This window comes from Myiozetetes cayanensis, unplaced genomic scaffold (assembly GCF_022539395.1).
Source record: "Myiozetetes cayanensis isolate MyiCay16 unplaced genomic scaffold, myiCay2020 scf17, whole genome shotgun sequence".
In the NCBI taxonomy this organism is placed as follows: domain Eukaryota; kingdom Metazoa; phylum Chordata; class Aves; order Passeriformes; family Tyrannidae; genus Myiozetetes; species Myiozetetes cayanensis.
This window is the reverse complement of record NW_026087378.1, coordinates 17,331,024-17,346,342: the sequence shown is the minus strand read 5'-3', so window position 1 is coordinate 17,346,342 and position 15,319 is coordinate 17,331,024. Positions and strand designations below refer to the sequence as shown.

At 46.8% G+C, this 15,319-nt stretch overlaps 1 protein-coding gene across 3 annotated transcripts in view; it reads right to left on the bottom strand.

The window, feature by feature from the left end:
* Positions 1-15,319, bottom strand: part of CTNNA1 (catenin alpha 1) — a 119,997-nt gene that overhangs the window by 3,754 nt on the left and 100,924 nt on the right. For all 3 annotated transcript variants that reach the window (XM_050312319.1, XM_050312320.1, XM_050312321.1), the window contains 6 exons: positions 14,025-14,225; positions 12,798-12,949; positions 9,925-10,035; positions 8,328-8,509; positions 7,475-7,580; positions 197-331 (listed from right to left, as the gene is read on the bottom strand). In XM_050312319.1, the coding sequence (XP_050168276.1) occupies positions 197-331; positions 7,475-7,580; positions 8,328-8,509; positions 9,925-10,035; positions 12,798-12,949; positions 14,025-14,225 (887 nt within the window). The remainder of the gene's footprint in view (positions 1-196; positions 332-7,474; positions 7,581-8,327; positions 8,510-9,924; positions 10,036-12,797; positions 12,950-14,024; positions 14,226-15,319) is intronic.

Below are 15,319 nucleotides of genomic sequence, written 5' to 3'. Positions count from 1 at the left end.
AATGGGAAGTCTGTATTTTCACAGCGAGCGTTTCTTCCCAGAGCAACGAGGCAGCAACATAAACTCTGCATACATTAAAACTCTGAATGCTCCAAAACCTCTTGTCTATATTCTATAGTGTTTCACATAAAAGCTCAGCTTGGAATAATTGTTCCCCCTGGAAGGAAAAGCCAGACATGTCAGAGCTCACACGTACCCCGGAGACGACGAGCTCCCCGCCGAGGTTCTGCACCTCAGCCTTCACCTTGCTGCAGATGTTGAGCTGGTGGCAGTACAGGGCGATGCGCTGCAGGTACGCCAGCAGGTCCTGCTTGCAGGCAGAGTCAGGGCACTGCGGGACAAGGGACAAGTGTGACTGTGCAGGCAGGACATCTGGGACACAAACCACGGAGGGAGAAGCCAGACACCTCCCCCACAACAGGGAACGTCCCCAGAGAGCACTCCCCTCCCTGCAGAGCTCTGGTTTTCAAGAGACAACTGAGCATTACCCTGGCAGCACTAAATGCACCTAAAACCCAAAACACGGAGCAGAGAACACGGAGGCAGCACTGGACACACCTCTGGGCTCCTTTCAGCTGCAGGCTGCCCTTCAGCTCCCGAGGAGGAGGACAAGGGCTACCTGCCCTCTCCAGGGTGGGTTTGTTAACTATAAAAGGTCCTTCCTGTACACGGTGCAGGACACAGCAGCAATGGTTTGATATCCCAGACCTCAAGCTGCAACTAGCAGATGTTACCAATTCCTGTCTTAATTCTCAATCTGAAGTATCAGTAGCTCAGAAATGATTAACCCAACAGCTACTCAATTACATGCAGCAAACAGATATTTTCCTGCCTTCTGCTGCCCTTTCTCAGCAGTGGCAAACCAGGTTCGTCCCCAGGCAGGCAGTCCCATTTTGAGGTGCTGGCTGGAGTGCTCATCCGTAAGGTGAAGGCAACTTCCTCAGCTTTGCACGGAAGACTCCGCAGGATCCGGAGGCTGCCGTGCAGTCTGGGAAGCTGTCACGGTCTGGGACAGAGCCAAAGGGCCACCCCAGCTGACTGGGGAGATGACGGACGAGCCAGTCTCCTGCTGGATTTCCAAACCAGAGGGGGTCCTGCTGAGGGGCAGCCACAGCAGAACAGGCTCTGGAAGCCTCAGACAAAAGGGCTGTGGGAAGGCCTTTGCTGCCCAGGCCAGCCCTGCAGGAGCAGCAGCGATGCAGTGCCAGCAGCACGTCCCACAGGGGCCACCTCAGCCCCAGCGGCTGCTGAGGACTAGGGAATGGAGCAGCTGGCACACACTCACCTCCACAGACCCTGTGCCCACCAGAGCCTGGTGCTGCTGCTGGGTAAGGCCAAGGGCAGGTGCCACACTCCTGCCCCTGCAGCCACTGCTAACGGGGCACCTGCAGCAGCACCCAACAGCTCCCAGCTGGGAACACTGGGACAGGCTCTGCCCTCCAGGCAGCCCTGATGGTGCTGCCAGCAGTGCCCACGAGACAGACCTTTACCTCAGACTGGATACATTCCTGATGGCAGGAGCTATTGCAGCAGGGAGAGGGGATGTCACAGCCTGTCCTGCAGGTGAGGACACCTCACTTGCTGCCATTAGCATTTCTGACCAGAGCAGGGTGTTCCACACACACAGAACACCTGCGGCTCCACATCCACCCCATTTACCTCATGCTGTGCCACACACACCTTATTAAACCCTGCTCTGAACCCCAGAGAAGTATCACTTTGTACCCCACCATGAGCTCCCGTGCTTGTTCTTCCACTGAAATGGCCACTCTGCCCATCCCTATCTCATCTTCCCACCCTGCATCCACAGGTCTCCTGGACAACCACTGTCAGACTCACAGTGAGCCTTATTTTCTGCACTGAGGCAGGCTGTACCCAGCATTATTTCAGCTCTAGCACTGTATCAGCAGAGCAGGAATTCACCTGGCATTACCCAGGGACAGGACCCTGCAGTGATCTCCATCCTTCCAAACAGCTGCACCCCATCCAGAGTGATTTAAGAGCTTTTCTCCACACACCCCTGTTCACATCAAAATCCCATTTCTCCCAGGACCCTGATCCTGTGCAACAGACCATCCAGCAAAGACTCATAATGGACATGGCATCATTGGAGGATTAATCTCAAACGTGGCACCAGTTCATTCACTCAAGCTGAGTTTTATTGCTGATGGTCACACAGCCTCTCCTCCCCTTCCAGGCCAAGGTAAAAATCCCCTCCTGGGTGTCAGCAGCAGGGGCTGAGCCCAGGCCTTCTTTCCTTAGCTATGAGAGGGAGGCAGGAACTGATGTTTCCCTGTATAAAAAGGCACCCAAGCAACTGAACTAGAACTGAAGTTGTGTTGCCCAGGCACAGGTGTGCAAACAGGGGTCATGGTCACATGAAGCATTTGCTTCCCACAACAGTCAGAACAGACATTTAACTCTGAAATGAAGGGGACTGTAGCTAATCCATATATGCATACATACATGTGCTTTTCCAGGGACAGGACAAGTGGGTTTTCTAAGCCAAAGTGGTCTCTGGGCACAGCAGAGATAACCCAGCACTGGGTGTGGGAGACAGAACTCACACAGGGCACTGGTGGCAAGCTGGGACAAGCACATCAAGCTGTGGAGATCTGAGTGGCTTTTTGGGCATCCGACCTCATCAAATAACAGAAACCACTTTCTTAGTGCCAAGGAAGGTGATGGAACACCCAAAGTCACTGCAGCTCTCAACGTGGGCACACTGCTTCCATCAGGGCAGTGAAACCCTGCCTAATGAAGCAGCAAAGCTTGCAGGGTAATTTTTTAAGCTAATCAATATTAGCCAGCAGTACAAGATGTTTTAGAGAAAGCCCACAAATAGCACTGGCCAAAGAGCCACCGAAAAGCTCCAATTACCATTTTGGAAACCACTCTCCATCTCCCAAAGAGCTCAGCTAACACAGCGAGGGAGCAGCACAGAGGTGGAGGGGGGGAGGGTTGACAAATGCACAAACACAGCACATCAGAGGGGTGGCTCAACGATGCCAGCTACTTCATGGGGATACAGAAACTGTTTAAGGAAAGACACTGTCAAGGCAGCAAGTTCTGAAGGCAGCACAACACTGGTGGGGGAAGCAGTGGAATGGGAATCATCACTGGGTTGTGTATATCAATATGATGTCAGTTGGAAAACCACAACCTCTCCTGTGCCTGCTATTTCTGCAGGCAGAATAGAGGACTCAGTTCAAAGACAGATGATGTTTAAATAGAGATGCAACACAGGATAAAAAAGAGCATCAACAAAAGGCACTGCGGGTGCCTGTATGAGCCCTGTCCTTTCCCAGGCAGGAGCACTCAGATAAAAAACAAAAAACCCAAAAGGCAATAATTTCAACACTGATCAGGAAAGATTACATTATTGTATTAACCTCCAGCAGGCACAGACACAAACCCCTGTCTGCAGAGCTGGCCTGGGAGGATTCCACAGCACGGCCCTGCAGTGGAGATGGAAACAAACGTGTGTTGGGGTCACCCCCACCTTCCCAAACCCCCCAAACTGAGATGCTGCCACACACTCAGTGGTGGCTGCAGGCAAAACTGGCTGCTCCAAGTCAAATCCAGGGTCCATCCTGGACAGAACAAACACCTACATTCACTTCCTACTGCCCCAGCTGAGCCTGCAGAGAAGCAGAATCACTTTTTTCCCCCTCCTTTTTGCACAGAAAAGGTGCAGGGTGTCGTGGTTTTGCCCTGGCTCAATTTATTTTTATACCCCCACATACAATTACTATTAGTTGAGAGAAGGTTTATGCAGACAAAAAGAGACTGAACTGAAAAAAAAAAGTATGAGTATTTATTATTAACAAACTAAAATTAAAGAATTATATCTACTTAAGTAAAAGGTATTATGTATTTACAAAAGATATTTCTCCCCCCACCTCCCTTTATATCAGTCCAAGGAGGAGAAGCAGTCTTTTTCTGTTCTCAGAATTCCAGCTCTCTCTCTCTCCAGTAACTCTGCAGCACTTTCGTCGAAGTTGGAACTTTTTTTTATCTCTCTCTTATTCTGTGTTGGCCTCCAGGGCTGGGCCTACCCCCCTCCTGGGTTAAAACCGAAGGCTGAGGGTTACCCAGGTCCTGAAGGGTCTCCTTCCATAGGCTTGCAAGGGGACACTTGCTTACTATGGATCTTCTTCCACAGGGTTACAGGGGATAATGGTTTAAGAGTTCACCCCTGTTTCCCTATGGAGGTCCCTCCCCATGGGAGAACAGTCCTTGATTGACTTCTCGGCATGGGTCTAGTCTGGATCCCTTACTCGGATCCCAATATCCCACCTGAGCCATTTTCTGCTCCAGCGTAGGTTCTTTCTAGCACCAGCAGCACGGATCCCACACATGGATCCCAACATCCCTACCTGAACCGTTTTGTATTCCAGCGTAGGTTCTAATACCCGTCAGGGTCATAAATCTTCAACAGCAGCAGCATGGATCTCTCACTGAGATCCCAAGCTTATCTGAGCCGTCTCGCTCCAGCATAAGCATCGATCCCTTCGAGGGTCACAAAGTCTTTAACAGGACTCTGCCTCATCTGAGCCGCTTTTACTCCAGCATAAGGCTTTTCTCTTTCTGTTAAAGTCACAAATCTCTGGTGCATTCACAAATTCCTCTGTGAGCCGCATGGGGGTCTCTTCACCCCAACAAATTTCTACAGGTGGCAGGGTGTTATTTTTCAGTTTTTACCCTGCTGAAGGGAGGGAGAGCAAAAGGGAGAAAAAGCAGTTCTCCCCCCTTCGAACTTTTCTTCTCTTTCCTGTGCTGCTAGCTTCGACCTTGAAAGTCTTGTTATCTCATGGCTGGAATTCTTCTACAGCGGTTTCTCGTCTAAGCAGTTCGTCTTTTAAACCTTTTTTTTTTTCTTTACTCTCTCACAAGAGAGAAGGGAGGTTTCAGTACTGCACTTGCCCCCCCCAGCCCAAGCCGGGGAGGAGGGGGTCTTGGCCCTCCTCGGGCCCGCTACCTTCTCTCCTACATGGCTGCTGCTCCTAATTTTCAACTGCGCCACAACCTTCTCTTCCGTTTTCTTAAAGATGTAATTAGCAAAGGCATCACTGAACTTTTTGATTGGTTTTTTGTCCGGAAATCACCTGGACAAAACCATCCTCAGCCCCAGGGATGGGCTGGGGGGCAAAACCACGACACAGGGGAAGACAGAATAGCTCTTGGTGAGTGCTGCTGGACACAAGCACACAATCCCCTCCCCAGGTGTCTGCAGCTGTGCCAGCAACAAGAGGTGTTTCCTCCTCCCACTGCATCTCCAGTTTGGGGAATGAATGCATCAGGAATTCCCACCAAATGCCCCCCTGCCCTGAGTGCCAGCTGGGCCTGGGAGGAGCTGTCAGTAGATGTTTTGGGGAGGCAGATCCCTGGCAGGATGGGCACTGGTGATGTGCCAGCAGCTGCCACCAGCCTGTGCCCTGGGCATCTCCCCACACCAGCCCCTGCAGCCAGGAACCAGTCACCCCAGCAAGAGGCTGCTGGAGCCTTTTACTGCGTAGTGGGGCAACCCCTACCCTCACCCCCAGCTCCTTTCCCCTGGATGATCTGAACTGATGCAACCTCAGCCTCCCCACACTACCAAAGAAAAAAAATGACAGAATTTGGCTTTGGCTTCGTAGGTATTTCAACACTGGAAAAATAAATCATACAAAGAATCCTTGTCTTGCAGCAAAGCATTGTCATTTCTGGGCTCATAACTGCTCTGTAATCCCCCATTCCCAACAAGCAACCTCCGCTGAGAGATGGAACACCATGGGGAAAACCTGGGGCTGATGGTGAGACGTTTCCCAACAGATGTGAAACACCCTGGGTAACAGCTTTTATGGTTTCAAAGCAAATGTGCTGTGGAAGTGCCCAACAGCAGGAGCTGGGAGCTCCTGCCACGGTGACACATGGGGTCATGAGTCACTGGTGTCACCCAGCACACAGGACACAAAACCCATCCTCTGCTCCCAGGATTAGGCACAGTGCTCTGTGCTCTGAAACTGTCACACCACTCCACATTAACATGTTTCCAAAGAGAATGTAAGCAGATCTAATGAAATATGCAAGCTGGAAGTATTAGTAGAGTATGGAGTTGGGGAAAAAGCTATATTCTTGTCAAAATGACTAACTGTACAGTGCTGCTCGTATTTATCTTCAAACATGTGCTTAATCTTTTACATTTTTAAGGACCTTACTGCTACTAAAAGGAGCCATTTAGTTTTCTTTTATATTTTGAAATGGCTTCGTGCAGAACGCCATACACCAAGTTTGCATAAAACATGTGAATTTAAAAAAAAAAAAAAAAAGCATTGTAAACCTTCAGCACAAGATCCCTTGAGATCTCTAACACAAACTGCTCCTTGCTTCATTTGCCTACATCAGCTGCACACCTGCTTCTCCCAGAAACACGGCTTTCAAAATGCTATAGCAAGGAGACCCATTTAAAGAAACACTTTTCAAATTTATCTCCCCATTGAACATTTCTTCCTGCATCATTAATACATCAGGGTGTAGACAAGCACCTCTGGATGCAACATTAAAAGAGGGATCTGCACTGCAATGATTCACTTCCCGTGTGACACGGGTTCGGTTAAAACCTTGCATTACAAATTTCCACCCAGGGAAGGATGGTAAAGCAAGGGACAGCTGGACAAAACAGAAGTCCATGATCTCAGAGTTAACCTCCCTGCATTTCAGAGTCACTCCTGAAGGTGGAATATTATTACTAATGCTGATGTTTCTCTGCAGTTTGGGTGTGGGCTAAGACCAGAGGTGCTTTGGCTTGGCCCAACCCATTTTTTAAGTGACTCAGGATGGGCATTGCATAAACCCCCTGAGCTGGCCATGCTCATTCCATCCTGTAAAAATTCCTTTTAAATACTGGGAGAGCACAGCCACACTTGGGTCACTGCAGGCCTTGCTCCAAGTCTTCATCATCTCTGACTGTGAAAACAACACCAGAGAGCTCTGACATCACCACTCAGGCTGTGGGGCATCTGAAAATTGTTAATATTAAAAAGCTGCCTCAAAAATAATATTCAAGGTTGTGCAAGAGGCCAGGTGCAATTCGGAGGGAGTTGCCCAGGCAGTGCTGACATTGCTTTGGGAAGCACTGGCCACGTTCCAAGCGTGACAGAGTCCAGTCCCAGTCCTGCCCAGCCCCAGAGCCTGGCCTGGGCTGTGTGACCTGAGGCAGTGCTGGCACATTGCTCCCCTAAAATGGCAGGGGCCTGATTTCAGCCAAGGAGCTGCTCTGTCACTGCTGGGCAACCTCAGCCACCTACACTGCTCAGGGTGGCAGCAGAGCAGCTGGAGAGGAAAGGCTGGAATTTTCCAGCAGCAAATCTGGAAAATCAGTTAAAAACCCCCCAGACTAAACTCGTTCTCTCTGCTCATCATGTCTGCAGCACTAAAAGATCTGCTGTTGCTCATCTGTGCTGGAGGCTTACGGGAATGGGTTGTGACTTACATGGTCGGCAATGGTCCGGCCCAGCTTGTCCATCCTTGACCCAGCCTCTGCGATCTTCTTGGCTGCACTAATCACATCTGACGTGTTTTTCAGGGGACCTTTACCTCTGCAAAACAGGACAGAGGTTACCTTCCAGCACCAGGGAACCAGACCAGTGAACTCTACATCGCTTATTCTCACTCTGTTCCATGCAGTGCTGGAGGTGACTCCTCACCAAACTGCAGCAAAAAGGTTGGACAGAAACAGGCAGGTGCAACCATTACAGCACCTTTGGTTTCAGGACAGTTACCCTCTTCCAGCTCCTCCCCACATTTAGTTTAAATCTAAGAATAAAAACATCTTAAATTTTACTGCTTTAAGCAACCCAATGATGATAAGAGATAACATTTTAGAAGCCAGATTTGCAATTTTTATGGAATGGAACATCAAATTTAAAAAATAGTGTTGTATAAAATCTGGTAAATTAATTTCGAAAGGCATCAAAAAACCTCTCTTTCTTCTGCAAATAACTGTGCTAGGAACTATTTCTGCAGTACAGCAATATTGAGAAGCCCTTAGAATTTAATGTTGTAAAGAACTGAGCAAATATATATATATATTCCTTGGGACAAGAATCACCCTAAAGAAAGAAAGAAAGACAGTCAATAACTGCTGTGTATCTGTAGATCAATTTGAACAGTTATTACCACCCAGTCAGTGCACAGTAATGCATCTCCCCAGTTAATATGCAGGCTTGAATAGGGCTACATTTAAAGGCAATTATAAGCAGGCTCCTCGGAGTACTCGCTCCGTGTTCCACTGAACGCCCAGCAGCGCAGCCAGCTCTGAGTGTGCTCAAACCACAAAGCCTCACCTGGTGAAGTCTGTCATTTCCATCATAATCATGCACATCTGCTTGGCCAGGACAATGATGTCATTGCCACTGTCATCCCATTTGGACACTTCAGCATCCAATTTACTCTTTTCTTCCTGGAAGCTTGCGACTTGCTCAGCGATCTTGGCTTTCTGCTCTTGAGGGAGCTGAGCCATGATAGCCTGAAAGAGAGAGTTTTCTCACATTGCCTCCTGCTGCCATTTGTAGAAGGCTTTTTGGAACATTTCACTAATAACCAATTTCAGTCATGTAGATGGGGAATAAAACTTTTATAGCAATCCTCTACTAGAGGCTTTACAGAGCCATTTCCTTCCATTTTGAATCAAAGTTTATGCTCTTTCTTGAGAAAGAGTGCCCAGAAAGACAAGCTGACAACTAAAATATGGCCATTTGCAAGATAAAACTGTTAAGACTCCAAACAAATCTGCCACTTATTACCATCCCTTGAAGGAAAACTAAATGAAGAGGAGAAACTTGTCTTTTATAGAAAATTTTAACTTTTTAAAATTAAGTTCCACTTGGGTATTGAGGATAATAACAAATATTACCAGTCTCTTCCCTGCAAAAAGCCAGTTGTACTGTTTTGAAAGATGTATACTGAGGACAGAGTAAGTAAAAATAAAGAGTATGTGCTTACTCCTGAATAAAATCTCTCAGACTGGGTTTACAGCCTGTATGAGACTCCGTGCCCTGGCCTGCATAAATACCAGGAGCACTCCAGGAGTCTTTGTTACTAAAAATTCTCTGGCAGCAGCTGTGCTAAGAGGTAAATGAGCAATGTCTGCATTTAAATAAAAGGGGGAGAGGGCACAGGCTTGTCCAAGGAAGGAGAGCACAAAAAGCACTCTCAGTTAGTGTAATTCCCAAGCCACCGTGGCAGAGGGTTGATAAATAAGGCCTGGCTAAAAGAGCCTCCACGAAAAATCCGCTGTGGCACCTTCCCAAGAGCGTAAATTGTTATCGACCCAGAAGGGACACGTCAAATAAAAGCAATAGGTAAGGCCTGGCTTTCCTTCAATGTACTGATTCCAGGTTTTCACCTATTAATGACTACATATTGCCTACCAATGCTTTCATTTTTAACATTCATAGCAAAGGCAGTTAGCTGAAATGATGTCACTTCTGAGCTCCTCTCAACCCTGTCCTGTTCAGTGGCCAAACACACCAGCACGTGTGTGAGAAGACCTTTTGTAACAATTTGTTGCCCATAAAGTTAGTATCTGTCTGTTGAAAATAACATTAATCCAATTGAATCATCTGCCCTGTACCTCCCTGCACTGTAGGCAGCGACTACAATGTCTGTGGAAATCAAAAGATGAAGTAATTAGTTGGTATTAAAAGGATTTTGAGCTTTCAGAACATCCAAAATAAAACACAGACATTTCCCACACCCATCAGACCAACACTGTTGCATTTCACTCCCTCTCCTTTTCAGAACCATACTGGAAACAAAGGACATCACTTATCCAGTATTTTCATCACCACCTCCAAATAATTCAACCTGGATCTTCAAAGCAACTCAAACTGTTTCTTGAAGGCAGGTCACAGTTTTATAATGCTCAGATTTCTGCCTTACCCTTGCACTCTGCCCAGCAATGAGCTGATCATCTTCAGTCTGGATGCTGGTTCTGCTTCGGACATCGAAATCCTCGGTCTCAAAGTCAGAATCATCCAACTCTTCAGGAGTCTGAGGAAAAAGCATTCAGTAAGAGTCAACCAATAGATTTCATGGCTCTGAAAATCAACAAGAATATTGTTTTTCAAGCAGAGAGAGTGGAAATCAGTGAAGGTAAGAATTATTCAATGTTTTCAACAAAAAGGTAAATACAGGGACTGTATCCAGCTCGTGAACACATGTGATTATATATGCTTGACTGCTCATGTTAAACACCATAGGGATCCCCAGAATTACACAGCAGTAACTAAACAGCTGAGATTTGTCAGGACACTAATGCACTCAGCAGCTGACAGAAAAAAAGTCTGCAGAACGAGCAGCATTTTTGCGACTCGATGAAATGTAAAAGCTTCACTTGAGATTCTGAAGCTGGAATTACCCACAGCTCCAAGGGCTGCTTCAGAACCACAGACGGTGTCTTTAGCACAATTAGGAATCAAAGCACCGACTAAATTAACAATAGATAAAATAGCTCAAAATTTATTCTTATCCCCCAGGAAAAGCTGAAAAATTTTAGCTAGTAAGGGCCAGCTTTTATGCTGTAGGCTGAGCACATCTGACCCAGTTCCTGCTTGCCTAGGATTTATTTTTGCTACTGCCAGTCTGTAGCTGGCAAACTTTTTATAAAGCTTATCAAGTTTAAACAGTATGTTTGTCAAAATAGTACATCTTTGTTAGAGTGGCACTTCGTGACAATTCTGCAGAGCTGGACTAACAAAGAACTTCACCAATAAATGCAATAAATTGTGATTAACAGATAAGATGCAAATAAAGTCCCTGTTCTTTAGATTTCTTTCCTGTGATCTGAATTTCACAGACTTGTTTTTCAATATGGGTACATTGTGATACAGCTAAAATAGATATGGATACTCAAAATAGATGCCAAAAAGCAAAGGTGAGTACACTAATAACCAAGACCTTGGGTATTCCAGCCACCATCTCCTCTCCAGGCCTTGGAGAACAGGGTACATCCACAAAATCACCAGAACATATGCTAAGAAGTAGCTCGGTGTATCAATATTTAAAAAAACGTTAAAAAACATAAAGGAAACAGTTCTGTTGTGTGTTTACAAACTGTTTGTGAGTCTCAAGCCTCCTCCCTCTGCCCATTCCTCCCTCTGGGGATACACAAAGTGTAACTCTGCCTTTCAACCTGCCACCAAGGGCAGAGACTCCTCTGTGGTGAGGAGTGGCTGCTTGGGGCGCAGGGAGGGAGGGAAGAGCTTCTCTTCAATAGAAACAAATACAGTGAGATTCCAGTTTGGAAAATACACTGCACAGACACAAAAATGAGGTGTCTGAGTGACTTTTGCTGGTGGCCCCTGTAAAGAACAAGTGCCACTGAATCAGTTGCCTGGCCCCACCGAGCTCAGCCGCACCCCCGGTGAGCTCAGCTACACCAGGACCCGGACAAGTGGTGGCCTGGGATCTCCACCTGGATGGCTCTTTCATCCTAAAATAAACCCTTTGGATGACAAATGCCAACATTTTAACTTCTTGACAGGTTGCTGCTGTGTCACCAGGGAGCTGCCTGTGCTGCTGGCAGCTGCAGTGAAGCCGTGGCACCCTGATATGGGAGCCGGACACAGGGGAACGTCAGGAATCCTGGCACTGCCAACTCGGCTAATTACTGCCCACGTGGAGCTGGCAGCCAGGCCTTCATGTCCTGAATAACAAGGACTTCAGCAGGGGGTGAATCAAATTGGTTTGTCTGCATAGCAGGAAGGCATTGATATCTTCATCTAGCACTGCTTGTCTCTAAATCCTGAGCGTGAGTTTGAAAAAATCTCCCCGGAGAGCACGAATGTGGTTACTGCTTTTCTTCTTTGCCATCTGATCCTCTGCTTTAAGCAGCAGACATGAAAGACGCTATTGCAATGGTTACTGTAATCATATATATCATCTGGGGCTGTACAACCTTTATTTACCCATCACCAAACTGCATCTGCCATGAATACCACTCTGAAAGATGAAGGCAGTTTCTCAGAGTTGGAGGAGTACAAGGAAAAGGAATAAAAAAAGGAATAAACTCCCAGTATTTGTTTTTTCTGTGTCTGGCTTCTGCCCATTTTTGCCCCACTAAGATTCAAGAAATAGGCCCTTAAGTCAGCTTCAACCAGAACTTTCTTTTCTGCATCCCTTCAACCAACTGCAGGAGTCTTTCTGCTCCCAACAGCTGAACGCTGCCTGACCTGCCAGGAATCAGGGCTTCCAAGTCACACTCATTGCACCTGAACCATGTAACCACACAAGAGTCAAGGTCTCTGTGAGCTGCCCCTGTTTACCCAGGTTAGCCAATTAACAAATTACACGCTCTAGGAACTACACACTGAACTCATCTCAACTTGCTTTTGACCAACCAGCATTAATTCTTAAAATTTACTTAATAAAGAGCCATTAGGTTTTATTTCTAAGCTCTCCCAACTACCAACAAGCATCTATAGTTCCAAATTCATTTGCTGCTGTTAACTTAAAGGTCACTGATTTCAGCACATTAACGAGCCAGGCATTACCATGAGATTACAAAAGATGCGTGAAGGGTATTTAGCATCACAACTCGGGCTATCATCGATGCTCAGAGCTGGGTAATGAATTTGAATCCAAACGTACTGCTCAAGTGCTCTGCAGTGATTAGCAGTTTTAAGACTGAATGTTAATAGGAGCTAAATGAAAATCTTCCGCCGTCTGCTCTCAATTATACGGATGGCTGTCATTCAGTGCAGGCAGGGGAAGCAGGGGAAAAGCGGGAAGCTGTTGAGGTAGGGTGTGCTCACCCGGATCATCAGCACGGCTTTCCTGATATCGCGGATCCCGTCGTACACCAGCCGGGAAGCGTCGATGAACTCGTTCTCATCCATTGGCTGAGCGGGGTCTGAGCTCAGGGCTTCCACAGCAGCCTCCACTTGCTCCGTGAACCGCGGCATAACTGAGCTCAGAACACGGAACAGGTCAGTCCCCACCCCAGTGCCACTGCCTGCTGCACTCCCGGAGCACTCCCGTGTGCCTCACTTTTAACTGTCCCTGCAAGCTGTTCCATTTAAATTCCAAACACTTGTTACAGGAGCTCAAGTCCTAATCCACTTCCATTTCTCCTTACATTGCTGCTATTTGGTGTTTTCCCCTTAGACAGTGACAAGTTTATCACACCGTCCAGTGGACAAGGAGAAGACACCCAGAGAAGCCCTTAGAAACTATGCAATAAAATTATTAAGCGTTTATTTGATGTTCCCTGTAGATGTACATAATTTTTGGGGGGGGGGGGAAGTAATACTACCACCAGGAAGCTCAAGTTTAAGAAGGCACTGGAAGGGGGAAGTTTGTACTGCTGCATTTCAGTGACTCATTGTGCCCAGGAAGAACATCCCAGAGCCAGTTACAGTTTGCTGTTTCTTCAGTGTCACCCTTGATTCTTCATCGAAGTAATTAAAGAAAAACAGCATCTAGTGGTGGTAGAGCACTCACTGAAGCAACCAGAATCCTTCCTTACCCTGTGTGGATGTCACCAGCTAGTTCAGAGGAAACACCCCCATGTGGTGTTTAGGTGTGGGGCACTACAACCTACAACGCTTTTTAAAAGTTGTAAAGATACTCCACAAAATTTACCCTAATCATTACCCCAGATTTACTCTGGTGAGCCAATGTGATGTTCCTTCTGGACCCTGAACACCTGCAGACCCTGGTCCAACACTCCAATACAATCCCAGCACAACCTTCAAGCCATTACTCACTGTTTGGGACTCATTCCCAATGTTTTTGCTTTCCCCAGCCCATTCCATTACACTGAGTACACACAGGGACACTCTATGCACTGCCGACCTTTAAGCCAATCTACACAGCAAAATGACACTTCTCAGTGTGAAACAGCTCTGCAAGTAACTCCCACTAATTTTCATTCCAGTAAATGGAGCCTTTAACAGATTTCACAGGTACATCAGTACTCAGCTGCCCACACGTTTTCAAACACCACGAATTGAGGACTCCTGGGAGTAAGGTCCCCTTACCTGTGTTGGAGAGTAACTTGGTTGCTTCCAACACCTTCTCCGTGTAGACTCCGGGCTCGTAGTTGTCCATTTCCGACGTGACAACATGAATGACTCGGGCGGCGCGGCCCCGGATCGCCCCAGCTGTGCGGTCTAAGCCATCGACATCCTTTTCTTGGAGAGCAATCACACATTTGTTCACATCTTCTAAAATGTGATTCTCTGGTGGCAAAAGAAGCAGGATTTAGATGGCAATGTCTTCTTTTCTGTCGCAGTTATCAGCGTTGCAACTGCTCAGTTTGGGACCTGCTCTGTAAAACCTCCATGGAGATGCTGTCAAGAATTAATTTTTAAGCTCACTATGACCAGCAAACAGTTGCCCTTCCACAGAAGGTGTCAAAAAGTCATCAGTCCATCCCCCAACAGGCCCTGTTTGTACTCAGTGTTACCAACAGGAAAGCTGAATTCTCCCTGGTGTTTTCTTTCTCTATTCCTCCCCTGGACTGCCCAAGTCCAAATACCTGCAAACCACTCCCCCATCATTCCAAAGCTGTGGGGTGATGAGGCACCTGCCCAGCACCACACCTAATCCACTCAACACTCTAATAGACCAGGGCACCTGGTGCACGTTTCTAGCTTCCTCCACAGTGTTTTCCACCAACCACACACATACCATCAGAGAATATTTTACACTGTTAGTCCCCCATTCCAATCTGAGACACGTCATGTATGAGGTGAATTATGGGGAAGGCATTCCAGCCACTGAGGACTCACTGCCTCTTCAGAAAACATTAAAAAAAAATACAGCCAAGACCTCTGTTTGCAATTTACTTTTCAATATTCTTTTCTTTTTTATATAGAGATATTTTCACCCATTTACCAAGTTCAAGAAGCCCAAAATGAGTAAAACGCCCTAAGAGATTTCTGAAGATGCCAAAAGAGACTGGGATCCTCACATGGGGAAACCTATCCAAAAGATCTCCCAAACTGCCATTAGAGACCTCTTTGATGTATCAGTACCAATGCTTTGATATTGTCTTCCAACATCAGCATTTGGGCTGCTTGGTAAGAAACCAACTTGGAAACATTTCTGCTCTGTCACTTAAACAGTTTCCAGTGTTACTTACCATTGACTTAATCATTCTACACTGCCAACCTCTGCAAGTAGCTTTTATTCCCTCTGCAGGTAGTAAAAGAGCCATTTAGCAAGAGTTTGTAGAGACAAGAAGCTCATAGAGTTGGCTGATAGAGAATTTGGAGGAACTGCCCGAAAGGATTGCTGTGGGAAGTTATGCCTGATTTACATAAAATTAACA